Source organism: Eptesicus fuscus, chromosome 4, assembly GCF_027574615.1.
Source record: "Eptesicus fuscus isolate TK198812 chromosome 4, DD_ASM_mEF_20220401, whole genome shotgun sequence".
Lineage (NCBI taxonomy): Eukaryota > Metazoa > Chordata > Mammalia > Chiroptera > Vespertilionidae > Eptesicus > Eptesicus fuscus.
In genome coordinates, this window is record NC_072476.1 from 108,043,278 (window position 1) to 108,067,486 (window position 24,209).

A 24,209-nucleotide genomic window follows, 5' to 3' on the forward strand; every position below is an offset into this window, starting at 1 on the left:
AGACCAGACATCATTCCAGACGTCCTTCCAGATGACCTTCCGGACGAAGCCAGGGCTGCGAGGGAAGCCCTGGTCCCATGTGTCTGCTGGTGGCCAGAGGGAAGCCCAGGTCCTGGGTGCTATAGGAAAGCCGGTGCCGGCAGCCAGGGGAAGAAAGGCCTACTCTTGCACGAATTGTGTGCATCAGGCCTCTAGTTACTTATTTAACTTTTTTCACTTTCAAAAGTGACCCAGTTTGGACTTGAATTATATAGTCATCCTGTTATTAGTGAGGGTGGGCACTCGGGAATGGGACAACCCCTAGTTTGGAGGAGGGCACATGGCTCCAGGGAAATTGCCCTTAGACTCTGGGCATCAAATCTTGATTCTGCCCCTGGCTGAGTGGGCATCATGGACAAGTTACTTTAAGCCTCAGGTTCATCATCAATAACAAAGAAAACAGTAAGAATTGCTCCCATCTCCCAGGATAGTGGTGAGGATGCAGGGAGACATGCTGAGCCTGTCTTGGATACACAGCAAGTCCTATAATAGCAGCTCTTCTTCTTGTCCTCCTCACCTTTCTTCCTTGCTTCCTCCTGCCTTCCTCGCCCCTCCATCTCCATCCTTTCCTCCACCCTTTCTTTTGCTCTTTTCTGCTTTTTGTAGTTTCTGAAATAATTGAATCCTTTGGATGCCTGAAGCAGAATGCTCCTGCCACGCGCTGAAAGTGGGGAGGGAGGTGTGGGGGAGCGATGATTCCAAATCCTGTATGTTACAGAGAGGGTTGCATTAGTTTTGTCTTCTTCATGCTGTGAGGGAGAGTGGGAGCTCAATCATTTTTGTTGTTCACATGGTTCCAGTCCCAGGTTTCTTACAGTTCACTGGTTTTGGTAGAAGCTGGACATGGTGACATATGCTTCTTCTTGGTTTGATCCCAAGGGAGTGAGGAGGAGCTGTCCCTGGGCAGCTGGGTTCAATGTCAGGATTTCTGATTGGAAAGGAAATGGAGGGTGCAGAGTGGCATTTGTAGTTCCAGGCCCAAGCAGCAGGTCCTGGTACACACGAGGCCCATTCTTGCCACCTTCCCTGCAGACTGGGGACCTGGAGGAGGGGAGTACAGGGGTACCACACACACTGACATTCCCAGCCAGGCACCTGAGGGATGCATCTCCTCTGAAAGTTTTTGGGGTGATGACTGCATGCTTGCTTGGCCAGTTGGGGCCCTGCACACCCCCTCCAAGCCTCTGCTTCTCAGACTCCTCAAGTTGTGCAGGGAATGTGTCTTGCAGAAAGCCTTCCACTTCATCTCTAGCTTGAATGCCATCCACCTTATGGATCTGACAGTCCAGGAAACTCTCAGGATTGAAACTCACAGTCAAATTCTGCACCCAAAATAAAAAGAGAGAAGGCATAAAGAGTGTACCAGAGAGACACACTGTCAAATGTTCTGTTCAGGAAAGGATCTAAAGAACTTCTCACAGGGGTTGACCAGAGAATATCAGAGATGAACCCATATGTTCTAGTTGTCGCTTTGCTTTTGGAGGTGCTATGACACTTGGGGTCTGAAATCACCACTGGCTGTGCCATCCAGTCCTGAAACTTATATTTCATTTTTGTTTCCTACCTCCAGAAGCTGCAGCTAGAATCTTATGAGGAATCCTGGGTTAGGAATGCCCCCCAAAAAAACACAACAACTCGAGGTTCAACAATTCCTAATCCTGCAATATTATTCCCGTCTGTTGGGCTGCCTTGAACACAGTGACAGAAAAGCATCAGAAGCACTCGCCTTTTTTGGTTTCTTACACAGTTGCTCCAGAGTCTTCTTATGATCAGGGAGACTGGGCCATACAATAGGCTTAATCCTGAAATAAGAGGACATTGATAGATGAAAAGAATGGCATAGGGAGCAGGCACAATAGATCTTTCCACTTACTCTGAGCCAGAAATCAGAAGAATGGATTTCTAGTCTTGGCTCTGCCATAGCTAGGTGGGACACATTGGGGAAATGACTTATTTGGGCCTCAGTGTCCTACCATCTGTGGAGGAGTTGGGCCAGAGATGTTTTTCAGTGAGCTACTCTATGAATGAGACAAAAATAATGATGTGCCTCTGGGAAACAGTGCTGGAGAAAAGGACCAATGAGGCTTGACAATGAAGTGGTTTGGTGTAGTTATGAAGCTACAATTGGACCTTCTCATCTACTCCCAATATATATGTTGTCATCTTCTTCCTTCTCTTTATTTGCAGCAACCCCTTCTCTCTCATTTTTGTAGAAGTGAGGAATATTTTCTAAGTTACCCAGAGAAATTGCTTTAAGATGGTGCTTTTCAAATTGGCGTATTTGCTTTCTTGGGATATGTGGCCCTGTGCTGATGGCATCTTCCTAGAGTAGTGGTCGGCAAACTGCGGCTCACGAGCCACATGCGGCTCTTTGGCCCCTTGAGTTTTTAGCAAAGGCCAGCTTAGGAGTACCCTAATTAAGTTAATAACAATGTACCTACCTATATAGTTTAAGTTTAAAAAATTTGGCTCTCAAAAGAAATTTCAATCGCTGTACTGTTGATATTTGGCTCTTTTGACTAATGAGTTTGCCTACCACTGTCCTAGAGCATTAATAACTTGACTGGTATGTGTTTAAAACATCATTTTTATGATGTAACAAACATGGACTTTCCACAAGGCAGAATGCAAAAGTCCCATGAATGTGTGCTAAAGTAAGACTTCACACATAGTCTATATTTTTCCATGGGTGTTTTAGTTTCCCAGGCATTCTGGAGGCAGGGCTCCTTTTTTTGAGGGGGCGGGGGTGGAGTGGGGGGGGCATTCACCTGATGTTTGGTTTATGTATTTCAAGCTCTTAGGAAACTGGAAATTCATGAGTGCCTGAGGATGAAGAGGGATGTTGGCACTATAATTTCTGAAATGCCTTAGTCCCCTTTGTACTTCTAATAAGTAAGTAGAGTTAGAGCTCTACCTTTCTGAGATCCCACATAACCACCCATTTGATTAAAGGAATTCACCTTTTTTTCCATAACACACAGGCCAAGATGACCATCACAGCCACAGAGAAGAAACTCAGAATGCTGACTATAAGTAGAACAGGCTCCATCTTTCCTGGAATGCAAGGATAGTTCTAAGTTAGCAATCATTATCAGGATGAGTTAAGTTTATTTAGTAGCTCAGGTTCTTTAGTGTTTCTTGAACGCTGCTCTTCAGTGAACAGGATGATATCATAGCTTTATGGTGGAATCTTGACTTCAGTAAGTGGCACTGATTTAGGTGGCCAGGTTCAGAACATCTGTCACTTGAAATGTAAAAGTGACCTAGCATTAAAGATATCAGCAGTTGTCTAGCTAGTGTGGCTCAGTTGGTTGAGCATCATCCCATGTACCTGGAGGTTGCCTGTTTGATTCCTGGTCAGGGTGCAAGCCTGGGTTTTGGGCTTGATGCCCAGTGTGGGGTATGCAGAAGGTAACTGATGGATATTTTTCTCTCTCATCAATGTTTTGATCTCCCTCTTCCTCTCCCTTCCTCTCTCTGAAATCAATGAAAATATTTTTTAAAAGATACCAGCACTCCCTTCTAGACTCCCATCATCAAGAGAAAGGAGCCAAACTGGGGGGTGATGAGATAGATACCCTCCTTGCAATCTCAGCCATGTCATCCCCCAAAGGGGAGATGTATGTGCCATGCTTCAGGTCCCCAGGGATGTGCTTGAGCCATGTCCTTTGGCTCTTCTGGCCACTCTCCTTTCCTATCCCACCAGCATATTTTCATTATTCTGGAAAGAAGGGCAAGGGAGAGCCCCATCAGCCTGCCAATCTGCCATCCACAGAAGTGTTTCCTAGAGGGGTCTTACATACACCAGTCCCTGAGATCCCAGTCTGAATTGGTAAACTGGAGGCAGTGGGTGGGAATTTTGTTCAGAAGTATTAGGAGCACCCAGGCCAGTAGAGTCCAGACAGCCTTTATCAGTTGACCAACCCCCACTCCTTCCTGGTTCATCACAAAAAGGGCAAAGATGGCAGGTCCTCTCCAAAGAAAGGCATCCTCTCTCTTGCTCTCGTTCTCACTCGCACACTTTGACCTGAAAAGCTCTCCGCAGGGAACAGAGAGTCTGCAGTCACTTCTCACCTGGGCCCTTGGCCTCTGGAGTTCTGAAGTGGCAACTTGGACTCCATTCACTCCAGAAGCCTTTATAATAGTCAGTAGGGATGGATCGGACTTTAACCTCATACATTGCATCAGGTTGTAGTTTTCTCTGCAGGAGTGTCAGCTTTGTACTGGATAAATTCACGTGCTGAAGAGCAGAAAGTGCCACAACATTTTTAGGATGAACAAAGAGGTGCTGCCCAGAACGCCCAATTCATTCAAGTTGAGCATCTTTAGTTGTGGACATTGGCTCAAAGTTCTCACATATTTGTTACAAGAAAAAACTGGCATGTGGAGGGGTCAGCAGTAGAATTTGACAGAGGCTATGAGCTCATAAGTGATACTACAGTTGGTGAAAGAGGGCAGTGGTACTATGGGTCTTTATTCAGGTGAGTTGGGCTCTCCCAACTCTTCAATCTCTTCTTTTTCTTTCTCTCTCCTTTCACATCCCAAGAAGAGGTGAAAGGGAGTGGTAAGATTACTGAGCAAAAATTATTTCCCTCCAAAAAGATATAATTCTACCTTCCTCTCTTCTTTTACTCCATCCCACTGCTCTCACACTTCCATAAATCAATTGTGGTTATGACTTGGTGATGTTTTTGCCTGATTTACCTGTGAAAGTTGGGCTAAATATGATACCTTTTAAGGATCCCAAGTAAAGAAGATTGATTTTTATTTGGTCTTGACCTATACTGTTAGCCCAACAACTTAATTTAGAAACACTATAAAAATAAACAACAACAACAAACACCCCCTCCCCCTTGGGTGAGGGGGAAACAGAGTTAGAAGAGAACTGGGCCAGAGGAGATCTGAGGCTTTTACTCTTAGGAGCTTCTTTCAGTAAAAGGTACATTTTGAGCACAAAATTACTAAGGGACTCCCTAGGTAAATGTACCTCTGGAACAAAAAATATATAATATTAAGAAGTTCCTATTTTATAGTTTAATACATTTATGTATTTTAATTTATATATGTAATTTATTTATTCAGTATATTCATATACACATATTTATAACTTTCATAACCTATAAATGTAGTTGACCTACATACCATCCAATCATCTTCATTTTTTTCCTGGTGGTAGGCTACCTCGTGTATTAAATTTTTTACATATTTCTTTTGCAAGTGTGATGTATTAAATGTCACCACAAAGTCATTTGCTTCCTCACGATAGATGACTCTTATGTCAAAAGGAGCCTCAGGTTTAACTGAAAAGGAAAAAGAAATGAGGTCAGCCTATAAGGCAGTCAAGAAAATAATTATAATTTTAAAGTTCATCTACTCTGAAAATCACATTCCTGTTTAGAAAACCATTTTTTCTTCTTCCTCGTTCAATGCCTGACTACATTTCCCAGCCTCCCTTGCAGTTGGGTGTGGCCTAGTGAGCAGTGTGTGTGGAAATGATGTGCAGTACTTCCTATCCTGGCCTAGAAACCCCACATGTGTGACCCTATGCCTGTTCCCCATTCACTTATTGGAGTCATATATTGAAGACAGTGAATTGAACGTGTTTCTGACTCTGTTGCTTCGCACTGGCTTGTTCAGGCCTCCTCCCCATGTCTGCCTCTAGCCTAAATGCTGTCTATGAGCACATTCGAAAAGGATGCTCATTCCTCAAGCAGTTGGAGTCATATATTGAAGAAGCTACAGGATGAATGAGCCCTGAATATTGCTTGGAGGACTTTCACCCACAGGTTAGAAACACCCATTAGGTTCTTAGAAGAACAAGAAATAAACTTGATGGTGTTCGAGAGAGCACATGTTTTAGGGCTTGTTTGTTACAACAGCTACTAATTTTACACTAAAACACATTCTTCTCATTTTTTTATACCCTTGTTATAAACTAGCCCCAAAGCAGAGTATGTAGACTTCAAGTCTTCATTGTTCCAATAAGATCAGGTGGTAAGCTTACACCTCATTTCAGCTGTATATAGAATTCCAGGGTCTGCATCCTGGCCCTGGCTTGGACCTTCCAGTGTGACCTCAGGCTGCCTCCTCCTTCAGTCTCCTTTGCTTTAAACCCCTCTCTGGCTTCCTCCTTCCTCCTTTGCTTTAAACCCCTCTCTGGTTTCCTCCTTCTGCCTGTCTGCCTCACAGCGTGGCTGTTAGGGTCACATGCACCATATATGAAATGCTGTTGGAGGGAGATAGGTATTATTTCAGCAGAACAAACCTGAGAAAGGTATTGAATTCCTAGAAGAGCATGCGTGTCGGGCTGCCTCCCCACACTGGCAGGAGGCTTCCCCATCTTGGCCTCTCAGCTGCTCTTTCACCAAAGCCTGGGAGGTCAGTTATCTAGAGAAGTGGCAGCCACTGTTCTGCATGGCTTATCTCAAGACGGAGATGGGGGAACACATAGGTTAAAGTCTAACCTAAGCCTGTTGTGAATGAACGAGAGGGTGTGTTCATCAAACGTTCACTCAGTAGACGGAGCTGGATTCCGCGCAGTCCGAGCTGGGCTCTGAGCCTGACTTGCTGACCCAGTGAGATGAACTCGGGTGGTAAGGTTTGACCCACACACTGCCATCCGTGTCTCACGGTGCTGACTGCCCATGCTTCTCCTGGAATACTCCGGCAGCACCATAAAGAGGGAGTGGCTCCTCCCTGACCCTCATGAAAGGGGAGGTTGACCCGCTATTACCTTGGATGCACTAGATAAAGGGACGATGCCCTAAAAGGAAGCAGGAGGAAAGGAGGTAGGAGTAGAAAAACAAGTCAACAGAGAATGCTGTCAACCCCTTGACACTCCCATTGAAGGGAATAATTAAAATTCACATTCTCAACAAGCAATCTGCCATGGAGTTCCTTCCATCCCCAGCTCCCCAGGAAGATAAAGGAAGAATTAAGGGAAGACCAGACTAATATTGATTATATACCTATGAGTACCAAGTGTGTTAGTTGTGCCATCTGCCATCAGCAATCACTTACAGCCACTATACTGACGAGGAAACTGGGTCTGGGAGAGGCCCCTGTGGGATGGTTTAAGGGGACTGAAATTCAATCCTGTCTGACCTGACGCTCGCTGTTCTTCGTTTAGCTTTTGTTTCTGACTCTGTTGCTTCTCACTGGCTTGTTCAGGCCCCCTCCCCATGTCTGCCTCTAGCCTAAATGCTGTCTATGAGCACATTCAAAAAAGATGCTCATTCCTCAAGCAAACAGTTTAAAACGTGTATTAATTCTGGCACAACCTGAACGATAATATAAATGTGCTCTGCCAAGAAGAGTAGGAAGGCAGGACGCTGTCCCTCTCGACCTAAAGACAGGAAGTGGGTGAGCAGGCAGGTCGCTGCAGAGGAGCCCTGGCTGTGAGGTGCACTCAGGAGCATCCAGCTTACGTTTACTTAAGTGACGGAGCCAGGGAAGATGCTGCTGTAGACTCACCTCCACCACTTCTCCTCCTCATTCCCCAGGGGTGCTTTCCAAAGCCCCGAGGTTCTCCTGCAATACTCCAGAGGGGTCCATGCTACCAGCAGTGTGTACACACTGCCTCTCCTGCCCCGCCCCCCCAGCCCCTCAAATGAGGCATGTCAGGTTTGTAGTCTGCTGGGTGGAATAGAATATGGACCCCTAAGAGCTCTGGGCATGTGAGATCTGGGGATTCCGATGGGGCAGGGTGCCCCCCACCCCGGGGCTATGGATGTGCCACGAGTGTTCACATGCTCTCCCTAGAAGATGCACACGGGCCATGTGTGCGGCATGGGTTTCTGTAGGAAGGGGCTCTCCTCTGATGCTCCAGGGCTCTGTGAGAGGACTGAGAGAGAATATATAGTATTGGTAATGCAAATGGTAAACCTGTAATACAGTGCTCTCGTGCGGGGCACAAACTGAACATCCATCCACAGCAGCTGAGACTCCAGATGAGCAAAACCTAGCTGGCTTGTGTCACAGACTGCGACTGTCATCCCCACCTGGCCGGCACTCACACCACTGATGCTTGTTCACCTATGGGACTTTTGCTTTCACTCTTTATTTTACCATCTCAGTGAAATAAAGCCGAGACTAAATTCCGAGTTTCTCTTAATGGTCTCTAGGAGTAGTACTCTCCTACATTTAATTTTATTTTTAGAGGGTAAGTCGGGCGTGGGGTTGAGAATATGGAGAGACAGAGCCATAGTATTTAAAACCAGCAAAAGAATTCATCTCGTCAATCGCTTTGAACAGTTCTTCATGCATACATATGAAATCTCCACAGGTAGAATATGTACAAGTAGTTAGGACCCCATTGTACTCATATATCATAACTGGCTCAGACCTTGCCCTAGACTATGGTATCTCTGAGTATAAAGAACTTTACTCACCTCAGGGTCATAAATCTGTAAGCAATGGAAAACATTTTTTTATGTCTAAATTCCCAATCTCTCTGATTGTTTTGATTTACTTGCCTGGTAACCAAAAGTTAAATTGGTAATTAATATTGACTTATAACCAGTTAATTGAATGGATTTATTGATTTTATTATTATGTATATGGATATTATATAGATTCAAAGAAAACATGCAGATGAGTTTAGTAATTCAAATTGTAATTATAATTTTATTTGAACTATATTTTTTAGCCAAATGTGATATATGTATTCTAGTCAAATCAGATTCAGCATCAATCCTCAATAATAGGGTCTCTTAGGAAGATGTGATAGTAACTTCATGTGTCAATATGGTGTCCATTTGTTTGGTCAAACACTAGTCTAAAGTACGGTATTTTTTTTTTTTTAAAGACACAGGTAACATTTAAAGCAGTAGATTTTGAGTAAGACAGATTACTCCCTATAGGGTAGTCTTCATCCAATTAGATGAAGGCCTGAAAAGCACAGACAGATTCCCAGAAGAAGCAAAAATTCTGTCCCAAGAATTCTACATAAAAAACCTGCTTGAGTTTCCAGACAGCCTGGACTTCCCCAGGGAATTTGGACTCGAGACTATAATATCCACGCTAACCTCAATTTCTAGCTTTCTGGCTTGCCCTACAAATTTAATATTTGCCAGCTCCCATAATTGCGTGAGCCAATTTCTTAAAAAAAAGTGTATATATATATATATATATATATATATATATATATATATATATTTTTTTTTTTTTCCTCCCTTAGTGGTTCTGAAATTTACTTTTTAAAATGATGTGATTATTTAGCTAAACACACTCAGAATGTGGGAATATGGTAAGTATAGGGGGAGAAGACTACAGAAAATTTAGGAGAAGGTGAGGTGAGGAAGGAAAGGACATGAGTGAGTGGATGACTGGAGACCCAGCTCCAGTTAGACACTTCATATGGATGAATTTCTCTTTAATGTATAGGTGCCAATCATTCTCACTCACGGAGTGTGAAAACCCAGAGAATTATTATGGTAAGAATTAATAGCATAAGCTTCAAAACTTTCTTTTAAAAATGATTTGACTCATAGACACAAAGGATAGACTGACAGCTGTCAGAGGGGAGGGAAGCGGGGGGGGTGGGGGGGCTCGGTGAAAAGTTGAAGGGATCAAGCAGTACCAATTGGTAGATGCAGAATAGCCACAGAGATGCAGTTTGCAGTGTGGGAATACAGTCAATGTTGTTGAGATAACGGGGTATGGGGCAGGTGGGTGCTTGGGCAGCAGAGGGACCACTGGGTAGGGTGCATGTTTTTTTTCTGGCCACTTTGCTGAACATCTGAAACTGGTGCAGAATAGTATTGAATACAAACTGTGGTTGAAAAATAAAATAATGTTTAAAAATAAATAAAAATGATTTATATCAGAAAATTTGCTATTCTCTAATGCAAATAGCTTTCATGATTTATGTACTTTTAAAATCCAGAAACTCCAGAGACGGTCAATACCTTCAGATACCTGAAAGATGGAAGTCATCCCCCCCTACTCTTCTTACCTATATGGACTATGCTCATTTTCCTGCAAGTTAAGATCCTTTGTCCAAGCTTCACACATATTTTGCTGTCTCCAATCAGTAAGAATTTACTTGTTTTGAGGAAATATATCTCTTGCAGTTTACTAAAATTCAGGCACTTTACTTCCAAAAGGGCTTCACTGTGGAAACAAAAAAGGGTATTTGTTTTAATTCAAGGAGGAGTTTCGGTATACAATGGAATAACAGCACAAGTATGCTTCATTTGTGTGACTTCAACTCTGACCCATCTTATAAGATGATCCAGATGTTGGGACTAGCGGAAAAAGGACTTTAGAGAAGCTCTTGTAAATATGTTCCAGGGCTAAACATAAAACATTGTCAGGGTTATTGAACAGATGTTTAATCTTAATAGAGAAGTGGAAACTATAAAGGAGAACAAAATAAAAATACTATAACAAGTATCTAAATTTTTAAAAAAATGTACTGAATGTATGGGATGGATTTAACAGCAGATTGAAGATGGCAGAAAAAAGGGTTAGTGAACATGAAGATAGATCAATAGATATTATTTATTCTGAAATAAAAATTCTTGGTGACCTGTAGAACAACATCAAAGAAATAAATAGGTAATTAGAGTTCCAGAACAAGAACAGAGAAAGAATTTGGCTGAACAAATATTTAAAAAAATAATGGCTCCAAATTTCCCAAATGTGGGGGGAAAAAAAGCACATCATAAAAGCTAAGCACATCATAGCTGAATGGCTGAAAAACAAATAGAAAATCTTGTAAACATCCAGGAAAAATTATCACTTTCCGTACAAAACTATGGAAACCAGAAAACACTGGAATAACATCTTAAATCTCTGAAATAAAAGGCACCCAGATTGGAAAAAAAAAAAGACCCTTTATTTGCAGACCACATGTTTGTTTACATGGAAAACCATTTTCTCCAAAACAATTACAGGAAATAATGAAGTGAATTCAGCAAGGTCATTGTACAAAAGGCAGTTATATTTCTATAGGTTAGTATCAAACAATTAGAAAAATCATTTTAAAAAAGAACAGCTCCATTTCTGCAATAGAAACATAAAATGCTTAGAAATAAAAATTAATAAAAGATCTTTAAGGCCTTTGCAATGACAATTACAAGCCATTCCTGAGAGCTATTAAAGAGGATCTAAATAAATGGAGAGCTACTTTCATGGATTAGCAAATTCAGTAGGAAGAAGATGGAAACATTCCCCAAATTGGCATATATAATATTAAACAAAATCTCAGCAGGATTTTATAATTATTGATAAGACAATTCTAAAATTTATGTGGAAATTCAAAGGACAGCCAAAACAACATAAAAAAGTAGAACAAATAGGATTCTGAGCTCTTGAATTAAATGTACTGTAAAGCTATGGTAATCAGGACAGTGTAGCACTGGCATAAGGATAGATAAGTTGATCAACAGAAAGTATATAGAGAGTTTGGAAATAGATTCATACCTGTAAGGTTAATTGATTTTAAAACAGGCACCCAATCAATTAAATGGAAATAGAAAATCTTTGCAGCAAATTATCCTAGAACAACTGAACAGATGTATGGAAAATATAAACTTCAATCTTATGCAATATAAATTAGATATGGATTATGGACCTAGACATAAAGGTTAAAACCATTTATTTATTTATTTATATTTTTTATTTTTAAATATATTTTATTGATTTTTTTACAGAGAAGAAGGGAGAGGGATAGAGAGTTAGAAACATCGATGAGAGAGAAACATTGATCAGCTGCCTCCAACACACCTTCCACTGGGGATGTGCCCGCAACCAAGGTACATGCCCTTGACCGAAATCGAACCTGGGACCTTTCAGTCCTCAGGCCAACGCTCTATCCACTGAGCCAAACCAGTTAGGGCGAGATGTGCTCTTAATATGAAATACACAGCAGATTTGGAAGGCTTAGTATGCAAAAAAAAAAAAAAAAAAGAATGTAAAATATTCATATTGATTACATGTTGATAATATTTTGAATATATTAGGTTAAATAAAATATATTGTTAAAATTAATTCCACCTATTATTTTCCTTTTAAATATGTGGCTATTAGAAAATTAAAATTTCACACCTGGCTCACACATGTGTGAATTGTATTGTATTTATGTTGGATAGAACCAATCTAGGTATTTAAGGAAAGGTATCCGAGTGGTACTATAGGCCAGTGGTCGGCAAGCTCACTAGTCAACAGAGCCAAATATCAACAGTACAACGATTGAAATTTCTTTTGAGAGTCAAATTTTTTAAACTTAAACTATATAGGTAGGTACATTGTTATTAACTTAATTAGGGTCCTCCTAAGCTGGCCTTTGCTAAAAACGTCCTCAATCTGATTGAGGCATGTGGCTCGAGAGCCGCGGTTTGCCGACCACTGCTATAGGCTAACGCATTGGACCCTGTGGGACCTTCCATGAGACATCAACCCCAAACCACTCACAGATCCCCTTGTTCTGAAAATAGGGAGAGACTACCGGAGAGCACAGCCCCGGTTTCTGTCTTTTCTTTTCTTTTTTTTTTAACGTTTTTTATTGATTTCAGAGAGGAAGGGAGAGGGAGATAGAAATATCAATGATGGGAGAGAATCATTGATTGGCTGCCTCCTGCACGTCCCCCTACTGGGGATCGAGCCTGGAACCCAGGCATGTGCCCTTGACCGGAATCGAACCTGGGACCCTTCAGTCCATAGGCTGACGCTCTATCCACTGAGCCAAACCGGCTAGGGCAGCCCCTGTTTCTTTACCCCCTAAAATTTCTGCAATCTTGTATAGTTTAGTGTGATGTGATATTTACATGGAAACATTAAAAACAAAAATTATTTTATTTCTTATTTGGCCCTGAAAACCAGAATCTATCTTGAAAATATGGAACAACTTTGAAAGTCAGTGTAGTTTACTATAGAGAGGACTACATTACCAACACTTGGCAAATATCGCTAGTGAAGTCTCGAGTGTGAGGTAGAATCGGCAGGGTGTAGCCTGCCACATGGGTGGTAATTGAGGAAAACAAAACATGACACATTTGAAGTGGTATCTGTAGGCGTACATGGCAGTCACTGTGGTGCCCCCAAGAATGTGGAAATAAAGAAAGTACAATTGCCTTCTGAGAACTGACTCTAAAAATTATGCAAACACCTAAAAGGCAGGGTCCCAAATTCAAGTACCTATGCAGGTGATATAAATGAGAAACGAGGGCCTAACTTCAGGACTGAGATTTAAGTCCCCATCTATAGAGGCAGCCAGAATTCTGTTCATCTGTTTTTTGATGTATGTGCCCAGTATTATGAAACCTGATTTTTAAAGGGATACCTAGATATTTAAATGCTGGCGACTTGTTTAAAAAATTTAATCACATTGAGATCTGAACCAAATAACTCGTCTTAGAATCAACAAACAAATTACCTTGGTTTGCGTCTATATTTACTGAATAACCTTTTGATCACATTTTTAAAATGAAAATCATACAACTGAGAGAATTATGTACCAATTCCGGGCACTGACCATATGTTAGTCGCTCATGTTTCTATCCCAATGCGAGGCAATTGTTATGATCAGAGAGCTTGATTAAACCCCTGGGGTCACAGAGCTAGTTTTGAATTCCAACCTACATGCCTGTTCCCAGGTCCTCTGCATTGTCGCTCCAGGTACCTGACAGCTAGTTAGAGTTCTGGCAGATGAAATATTTTCAGGTCCCCCAGTAAGAGTAGACTTATATGAAACCGATGGGCCCTCTCTGTCCCTCCTTCCCCAAATACCACCCTGAGCCCAGGATGAATCTTCAGGCCTCTATGAGAGTTGTACCTACTACTGTGAAGTAGTCACTTGGTACGCTGGTGCTCCAGCTCTATGCTTTTGCCTAATTCAAGTTCATCCAAGAAGCCACAGGAAGGATCTTCACATTGAACATGAAGCAACTAGGTTTCTAAACCTGGGAGACGACGGCCAGATCAGGCAGGTGGTAAATTCATCTGACAAATGCCCCAGGTAAGCCCGCCGGGAAACAGCACCTGGTTTCTAGCAACAATCCCCCCCTGTGCAATGATGTTAGCAGAAAGCACACTTTTCAGCGATTTCCAGTTTCTATAAATTTATATTAATAGGGAGGGGGAAAGCTCCATGAAGGTAGTTTCAGGGTGGAAAAGAAACCCAATCTAAGCAGCAAATACAGCTCTCCGTTTAAGTGTATTTAATTTAAGGTACGTGGTCCACTCTGAACCTAGGCGTTCCACCAGTCCACCTTTATGAAAATAGCACCATGGCCTACTAAGGAGTTCATACTTATTGTTTCACACTGAAACCATGTCTTGAGGTGATTCATTTCCAATGGAAATATCTGAGTCCAATTAAAAAACCCAAATGGGGACTATGGATAGATTAAAATACAGCAGGAAGTATGAAGACTTGCTAAAGGACGTGGGAAAGTTTGCTCAACTGGGCATGGAAGTGGTCAGATGGCGTGTGAGTGAAAGTGGGCAGGAAGGTCAGCCTCAGACTCCCTCAGAGAAACCACAGTGATCACTGAAGTCCACCAATGGCGGCTTGGGGAACCCAGAGTCAAACCTCTACGTTTGAAGGAGGTTTTTGCCCATAAAAATGAGCGCATCGTTTGCCTGAGTCTTTTGGTGTTTTCGTGTGGGCTAGTTGCAGCACAGATTCTGGATAGTGTCAGTTCCTATTCTCTCGACATATTTTATTCCTGGAAAGAGTGCTACAGGCGTGAACTGACAGAGGCAGATGGGGAACGTGCTATGAAATTCAAGTCCAAGACCATGCCAGTCCAGTGACTGCAGCAGGGATCTCTGCATGAACAGATGCAGGAAGCTCCTATACATTAAATTCATGTCAGACATGGAATGCAGGGCTTGTCTGGACCCCATATCAGGGGGAGGGGATTGGCTGAGTGTCTACAGAATTTAAGAAGGCCTCTTTTACACTGGTGGATCCTGACCCACTTTCCTTACTAGGAAACCAACTAAAATTAGGTCATCTGATAGGAATTTGGAGGTAGCCACATGTCCGAATTTCAGGTTAGAGTCTTTTTTTTTTTTTTAACCCTGAACAGCAAGAGCTGATTTGTGGAGGAGGGAGAAAGTGCAGCTCTCTGAGCTCTTTCAAAACAGAGACTTTCTCCGCTTTTTAGCCTTTTCTCTGAGGCCGCAAGAAGCCAAGAGCCAACTTATTCCTGTGGGTTCTTGGAAAATTGATATTGAAAATATAACCCAAAGTCAAATTGTGTTAGGAAGGTGAAAGTTTGGTCTATATTTATAGATTTAAAAAAAAATTTTACTTAATTCCTGTTTTCATTACTCATTACATACGGGCTATGTTTTCTAATTAAAGTACGGTATTTTCCGGCGTATAAGACGACTTTTTAACCCAGGAAAATCTTCTATACGCCCAGTCGTCTTATACGCCGGAAAATACGGTACTAAAGTGTTAAATTGTTTAGTCATCACAGCCTCCCTGTGAGGTAGTATATCTCATTTAACCCGTGAAGAAACCCGCAGAGGTAAGTTACAGAGCGAGCTGTAGGGCCAAAGCTGGTAAGTACTGGTGGTGGCATTCGAAACCAGGCACCAGAGTGCAACTTGAAGACACAAGACTGTCTCCTGTCAGGCCAAGAGATTGTTTTAGGTGAAGCAGGATTTAAATTCTGCTACGCGGTCAGCAGGGATGCGGGATCTCCAAGATCCATACCGTCATTTGGCTGTAGCAGCCGAACCTGCCAGATGAACCTGGAAGAGTTTCTTTGTGAGAGTCTCCTGGCGAAGGGCAAGGAGTCCAGGACGCTTTGGAATTCATCCCACTGTAATATTGGACACTCAGCCCCCACACTCCTTCCTCTGCCGCTGCTGCTGCACAGCGTGGGAAAAGAACGATTTCTAAGCACCCATCGGAGCCCCCACTTCTCACCATATTTCAAATTGCAGGTGGGTGCTGTTGACGTCCGGGTCATCGAGAGCACAGCGCAGGAGGTGCTGGGACCCGCTCACCTCCAGCTGGCTGTAGCAGGAGAACGAGTAGTCGGGCTCGGCGTCCTCCAAGTCTCCTGGGGAGGGAGGAACGGGCAGCTGTCAGTGAGGCAAACACGTGCATGCGTTTGAGGGGTGCAGGGGCGTGAGAGAAAGGCAGCCTTGGGGGGCGGACATGAAGAAGTGGTTCTAGTTTATCTAAAGAAGGAAAGCCCAAAGGCAACGAGCAGAAGTCTTCAAAACCAAACTCAATAAAAATCAGCCCAAAGCAGAAGAAAAGCCAATGAACACAGATTTTTCTAATAGAAACCAAAGAACAATTGCAATCAAGAAATAACCTCCAAACATTTCTAAATGCTCCTGCCACTGGGGTCCCGCCTTAGAGATCTAGCCCGAAGCACGAAGCACAGTCTTTTCTTTATTTAAACGGTGATTTCTTCTGTTGTTTGTACATTTCAAGTGAGAGATGCGTTCTCTCCATAGTCATATGCTACCTAACCCAGCCTTCGACTTGATTACCAGTCTCCATTTACTCCCTCCCAAGTGCTTCTGTGAATGAAGGCAGATGAAGAAGTCTTACCGTCAGGGGGTAGCTGTCCGTTGCCTAAATAGGGGTCCCAACTAAAAGCACCTTTGGTGAGCTCTGGAGTGAGGAGAGTTATTTAAGGTAATTTGTCTTAAGCTACCAACTGAGGCAAATGTGATTAGAAAAACAAATTTAGGGGGGGCTGGAGGGGGTCGGTGGGCGAAAAAAGGGGACATATGCAATACTTTCAACAATAAAGACTAAAAAAAAAGGAAAAAGAAATTAGGTCTGACAGGACTTCGATCTCGTGGGCTTTCCCATAAGTCTTATAGGTGCTGCTTCTGTGCTTATCCATCTTCTACAGGTAACTGCATCTCATAGATCGGAGCACATTCCGCAGAGGAGGTGGGAACCAGAAACTTTTTGCAGTCACTTTGGGAAAGTCCTGTCACAGTGGAAGCCCCTATGTGGAAATAGACATTTTGTATGTATACGTCACCATAGTTAATAGAGGAAAGTCTGTCAGCAAATGGACTCAGACAGGAACGAGAGAGAACCCCGAGTCACCGCAGACATTCTGAGTGCCTGAGTGTGAGTTTGTGATTGCTTGCAGGCCCATCGATCCTTAGATTAGCTTTTTATAGGGCTTTCAATTAGATGCTTCTAGGGCTTTAAATCGGATATAAAATATATTAAAATTAACCCCCAGCTGAGTGACCCCTAGGCCAGTGGTTGGCAAACTGCGGCTCGCGAGCCACATGCGGCTCTTTGGCCCCTTGAGTTTTTAGCAAAGGCCAGCTTAGGAGTACCCAATTAAGTTAATAACAATGTACCTTCCTATATAGTTTAACTTTAAAAAATTTGGCTCTCAAAAGAAATGTCAATTGTTGTACTGTTGATACTTGGCTCTGTTGACTAATGAGTTTGCTGACCACTGCCCTAGGCCATGAGAGGTGCAAGCAGCACCCCCTTCATTTAAATCACCCCGCTGGTCTGCAGGGAAGTGAGCGAAGCCGTGGTGAGTGGACCAACCAGCCGAGAGACAGGTGGGTTCAGACACAGCCCCGCATCTGGAGAAGCCACAGCCACACGAGAGCTGTGGGCCCTGCTCTTTCTGGACTTCCCTGGAATCCGCCCAGCTCACAGTCTGCCCCAGCCAAGCCCCTGGGCACAGTCCTCAACAATGCGGGGCAGCCACCCACCCGTCAGGGCCCACGAAGCACGCTCATTGCTAGTCCCCAGACCGAGGTCTCGGTTCCGGAGAGCGGTGCCTTCCCCAGTGGAAAGGGTCTGGGTAGTTTCAGCCTGCCCTTCTTCCGTGGCCGCCCTCGGACCGCCCACCCATCCCGTACCACAGCAGCTGTATTGCTATTTGGATCCAGACAGCCACGGGTCAGCGTGGTCTCCAAAACACTTCAACATGCAGAGCCACCCAGAGCGAGACCTGGATAGGAGGTGCTGGACAAGGGCAGAGCACAGCACCCCACCCTGCCCTCGGCCATCTCATCTGGCAAAGGGCGTGTGCCGTGCATTGCCATGCAGTATCCAGAGCCCTGGCCATGCACTAAGTGGGAAGGTTTTGAGGTGCAGCTCATTGACTCTTTAGCGGGTGTCACTAGGCAAGAAAAATTCCCCTCGACGACTTGCAAAATTGCATGTCATTTTACAAAGAGGATGCTCTGCGTGATCTCAGCTGGAAACTTTCTTAGGTAAGAGCCGTGGTCGGCAAACTGCGGCTCGCGAGCCACATGCGGCTCTTTGGCCCCTTGAGTGTGGCTCTTCCACAAAATACCACGGCCTGGGCGAGTCTATTTTGAAGAAGTGGCGTTAGAAGAAGTTTAAGTTTAAAAATTTTGGCTCTCAAAAGAAATTTCAATTGCTATATTGTTGATACTTGGCTCTATGGACTAATGAGTTTGCCGACCACTGGGTAAGAGTCATACGCACAGTGGTTAAGGTCCCTGTCACCACAGCTGGACAGATGTGGGTTTACGTCCTGGCGATTCTGCTTTGGAGCTGTCGTCCTCTGTCAGCGGCCCCAACCTCTCGGAGCCTCAGTTTTCTGATATGTAAGTTCATGTTATTATGAGGAGCAAATACAAAGACGTGGCTCAGGACACAGCAAGCACGCTATAGGGGTTCGCTATGACTGTTAACACACTTTCTTTTGAGAAATAAGTAATGAAGAGGTAAAATAAGAATCCTAATTCTGAGAATATGAACGTGAAACCTTTGGAGCTTCTTTGAAAAAGAAAAAAGGGTTTTCTGTCAAAGATGTTATTACTATGGCTTTGAAGTTGCATAGGGCTTTTGAACAATAGTGAATTAACCTATTTTAAACGCTCAGTATCTCAGCATAGTTTTTCATAAAAATTTTTTTGGGAATGTGTATTATAGACAAGGCAGTGTGATTTAGATGCCACCCCACGGAAAGGAATTAGTTGATTAAAGGTGTAAGCGGTTTGGATTTTTTAAAAGTAGCCATTTCTTCCCTTGCTCATCCTTGTGGTTATCAGAGAACTAACTTATCTTTCAGCCACCAGCAGCTGATTCATTTACACACCAAACTGGGAAGTATTCTGACATGATCATGTGGATGGAAGGTCACAAATCTCCTAAAAATGCCTGAAACTTAAAAAGTTGAAGTGAAAAACCCAGCTTTCAATTAGAATTCTTATTTCTTTCAAAAATGGGATGGTCCCGGGGAGACGTGGAGGGAACGCATTCCACTCCGGAGAGCGAGGTTCCTGGGTTCGCTGCCAGGTCTCCCCGTGCAGAGCAGCCGGCAGCGTTCACCGTGGGATACTGAGCGTCCCCCACGCAGTGAGTCAGGCATGGCCACACGGAGACATGTCAACAATTCCTGTAATGACAGTTTCCTAGGGACTTCCATCCTTAGAAGTCACTGACTTAAACTGTCTAAGCTGAGTCATGAGGCTGATCTGTGTGATATCTTTGATAAGAAAATACTTTTAAAGTAAAAAAGTTTAATTTTCAGGAACAAACGGGTGGCCCGCCTTCCCGGGTCGCCCTGCTGCTGCTGCATTACCTTTGTCTGCAGGTTTGTTGCTGTTACAATCTATTTACTAAGGAGGCATCCCTGTCTTCTAGGTACTAAATACGCAAGGATCCCAAAAAGCACTACTAGATGATAGTAAAGTTGTTTTTTGTTTTTTTTTTTAAAAAAATATATTTTATAGATTTTTTTACAGAGAGGAAGGGAGAGGGATAGAGATTAGAAACATCGATGAGAGAGAAACATCGATCAGCTGCCTCCTGCACACCCCCCACTGGGGATGTACCCGCAACCAAGGTACATGCCCTTGACCTGGAATCGAACCTGGGACCCTTAGAGTCCGCAGGCCGATGCTCTATCCACTGAGCCAAACCGGTTAGGGCTAGATGATAGTAAACTTGTTGATAGGAAGACAATTAAATATATTTCAATGAGACAACTCACATCTTTAGCTATTGTTAGTTACTAAGAATCTCACATAAATCTATCAAAATACCTATTTTGAAGAAATTTTCAAATATTGTAAATTTAAATATTATAATTGAATGTCCACTGTGTCCTACACACTCTTTTAGGCGCCGGGGATGCAACAATGGTAAGTACAGACAAAGCTGTTGTTTCCAGACATTATTTTATCACAAAAGTTACACTTTTGAAACCTCCTAAAAAGCTAAGCAAAACAAAACCCAGCTTGATTTCTTAAAAGAAATATAACCTACAAGCTCCACTGTTGCATTCTATATGGGTATTCTTTTTGTTAGAGCAGAGGCATTGGCCAACATTAAGATCCACATTTGGAGAGTCAAATGCATTTCTCTTGACAATTCCAAGACTTTATACACCACCTCAGGGTTGCCCCCCAGCCCTCTGTCCTGGCGGTTAGAACATACACAATGACTGAGTACATACAAAGTCCTCCATTCCAATCCAGTGCCCGGCTCAGGTCTGCTAGGGAGCAACCTGAAGCCCATTCTCGAGATCATCTGAAATCCTAAAGAAAAGTTGGAAATGACTCACCATTCTGTGCATAGCCACTTTCTCCAGAAACGACTCGAAGTAAGCAGAAAACAATACCAAAAGCTATACCTAGAATTGTCATTCTGAGAGAGAGGAGAGCAGTCGTGTGAGCCTACATGTAGGAATGAATGAGAGAGAAAGCGCGCGAGAGTGAGTGAAACAGACTTAAATCTACAGTGTTAGGGCTTTATACTCACTTAACCACAGACAGGGGGAAGTATAAACACGGCAAAAAAGAAGGCATGTGTCAGAAACAGGAAGTCAGAGTAAAGAAGCATTGCTGCTCTAAACAGAGGTGGGAGAAAGGAAGAGCTAGAGCATTTGAAATCGCTCTACTTCTCTCATATTCCGGCAACCCCAAACTCACTGTACTTATTTGAAAGTAATGTGGTAGATTTCAATGTAGACTCAAACTATTTCAGATTAGAGAGTGTGAATGGGGCCCATTTAGAAAGAATCCTGGGACAAAAATCTAAACTTAAAAATACCAATTAATTGTCAGGGGTGAGTTTTGATTTAAAGAAAGATTCTGCACTTACTGAAGTGACTTATTGTAGGTATATGTTAAATGGGTCACCTTCAAGCTCTGTGAATAGAGTTTCACAAGAGGAGCAAGTTTTCTGTCCCGTAGTAGTTACTTTACCTCACCCATCAGATTTGGCACTCAAGAGTTATTTAATTTAAGAGCGACAAAATCTGGCTAAATTGGCCTACCACCTGATTTTGCAAACCAAGTTTTCTTGAAACATGGCTGCTTTTTCTTGCTACAAAAGTGGAACTGAGTAGCTAAGACAAAGAGAATATGGCGCACAAAGTGTAACATCTTCACCGATTGGCCTTTTATAGAAAAAGTCTGCTGAACCCTTGTTGATCGGCTAAAATAGTTATTTTCTCTGTGAATTTAAAATAGGATTCTAGTCCAGCCAGTGTGTTTCAGTGGTTGAGCGTTGACCCAGGAACCAGGAGGTCACCGATTTGATTCCTGATCTGGGCACATGCCCAGGTTGCAGGCTCAATCCCCAGTAGGGGGCATGCAGGAAGCAGCCGATGGATAAAGTTTCTCTCCTATCTTAAGTTTCTATCTGTCTATCTCTTCTCTCTTCCTCTCTCTAAAAATCAATAAAAACCTATTTAAAAAATAAAATAAAATAGGATTCTGTTTGTGAAAAGCTGATTGTCACACAACTTTTCAGGAAAAGGTGGTCCATGTAAATCACACTAGTACCTGCAGATGCAAGGCAGAAGCCTGAGACAATGGGAGATGGTTCAGGCTCTCTCTCCATTTGTCTACCAATCAAAACACTTCCTGTCATGGTCTCATGGGTAAAGTGGTGATATTTGTTAAGCCTGGCTAACCTCTTGGCCATCATTGGATTTTTGTCTTTAAGCCATTACTAGTGTTAGAAGACACAGGTTAAGAGCGGTTCAGTCATTCTGAAGGACATACTTCTGCTCATTAGATGAATAATCTAACCTGGTTTTAGGCTTTCAAACTCTTTCTTGATTCACAGGGGCTCTCCTTCGGAAAAAAAGTCACATGAGTACGACTCTAAGGTACTGAGGACACAGATGTTGAGTGGATAGTAGCTTCTGTTTGGTTCACTGTTACTGGGTAGAATCGGCCCTCTGGGCCCGTGGAAATGGTTAAATTAACAAAGATAAACAGTCTTTGAAAGCTCTCTGAGTTAGTCTCATCATTACTGTTATGTGACAATCTCAAAATAAAAGGTGGGGCATTTGTAACAGTCTCTCAGAACCTCTCTTCAGGGTTGAGGCAGATCCAGTGACAGAGATGGAGAGCCCTGTTTATAATGTTGCACTCCAGCCCAGCTGGTGTGGCTCAGTGGTTGAGTGTCGAACCAGGTACCAGGAGGTCACGGTTCGATTTCTGGTCAGGGCAAATGACTGAGTTTCAGCCTCGATCCCAGTAGAGGGCAGAGACTGATGTCTCTCTCTTTCTCACATTTCTCTCTCTCTTTTCCTCTCTGTAAAATCAATAATAAAAAAGAAAGCTATAATTGTAAATTTTCATAAACTCAATAAGCGTTCAAGAAGAAATCACACATTTCTATCTATTACCAACATAGATGTCATGAACTACTCACAGGCTATCACTCCATGGGTGAGTAATTGGGTCATGTCTCTTTAAATTCTCTTGTTTATCATTTAAGTGGACTATCATTTTGATTGTATCTCTTTCCTTTAGTTGTGAAGATTTAAAAGAACAAAGCCTAGACACAATATTTTGGTACAGCATGTGCTAGTTTGCTCAGGGGATTTCCACTGATGTGCTAGCTCTCTTTGGGTGGGGCAGGAGATGCCGAAGGACCTCAGAGAGAAACCTAGATAAAGCATGGGGAGCTCAAAGAAATGAGAAGGCTCCCTCGTCCTTCTAGAGGTGACGGGGACCAATGGTGCCTTCTCTGCTTTCTTCACCCAGGTCTCGTGAGTCCTTGGAGACTTAGAAAAACGGAGGAAGGACAGCCTCACTCCAACTGTCCCCCAAATGAGAGACATTTACTATATTGCTTTGTCACTACTGCGCATGAGAGAAGTGGAGAGAGAGAAGAAAGGCAGATCAGGAAAGGCACGCAGGACACCTGAGCCCCCAGCTGTGAAAACAGGATCTGAGCAGTGGACTGTGGGTAAAGCAAGTCCTTTGACACAGCAACTTGGTTGGATCATACATCTTCTCTCAGCGCTACCGTCTCTCTTCCTTCTTTTATATCTTGTCTTCCTTTAGTTTCATGAGTTGCCATGAAGCGCTGAATCATAAAAAGGAAAGGCAGTTGATCATTTCTCACAGTGACCTGGTACACTCCCAGTATCAATCAGTTAGCTACGTTTCTCCTTGCCATTCTTGTGATCGTTCAGACCACTTGTTAAACAGACAAAACACAGAAAGATTTTCTTTTCATTTTGTGCTGTAGGAGGTTACACGCCCTTTGTCTATAACTGGTGCAGTCCTGGAGAGCTGAGATAAGTGACTGGCAGCTGGGCCTGAGAGGCGGGAATGTTAGAGCTGGAGGAGGGTGTGCTCTTCACCTGATTGTTCGTTGTTTGTTGACTTGGTAAAAATGCACGCCAGCAAGTCCCATGTTTTTCTCTTTATTTCCAATCAGTTAAGGACAAAAATTCCTCTGGGCAAATTTGGGCTGAGCATCTGAACTTATTATGAATCTTCCCCATCCAGGCTCCTCTTAGGAACAGAAATTTCACTTCCATTCTTGACAGAAATTATAAAGTTAGTGGGACAGATACTAATGCATGATCTCTTTCAGTGCCCTTGGGAAATAAACTGTTTCAAAAGCAAAGTTATTTCTCTGGGCCAGTTTTTAGATAAAACTTATAAAATAACCCTTAGACATTTAGTTATATGTCTTAAATGAGAAAGATTTAAGGGTGACTTACCTTGAGACTGACTATTGAAGGGCAATAGAGTGAAACAATAACTACTACACAACAGTAATAATTATAAACAGTATATGTTGCTATAGGAGTATCCTGGGCAAAATCTGATGTTTGAGAAACACTCAGAAAGTTCCAACACGTTCAAGAAATCTGTTTTAACTGCCCCTCCTTCTACAGTCACTTACTTTCTTTAATTAACAGTTAGATTTGATCCATAGCCCCTGCTTCCTGGTGGAGAAAAGAAATCCATGC

At 42.9% G+C, this 24,209-nt stretch overlaps 1 protein-coding gene across 1 annotated transcript; it reads right to left on the reverse strand.

Moving 5' to 3' along the window:
• Positions 1–857: 857 nt before the first annotated feature.
• IL7R (interleukin 7 receptor) lies at positions 858–20,628 on the reverse strand. The gene is made up of 8 exons (XM_008154825.3): positions 20,547–20,628; positions 15,929–16,064; positions 9,995–10,152; positions 5,182–5,339; positions 4,114–4,279; positions 3,000–3,093; positions 1,766–1,841; positions 858–1,361 (listed from the first exon to the last, which is right to left on the reverse strand). Exons 1-8 carry the CDS (start codon positions 20,626–20,628, stop codon positions 858–860), a joined length of 1,374 nt encoding a protein of 457 aa, XP_008153047.2.
• Positions 20,629–24,209: the final 3,581 nt, after the last annotated feature.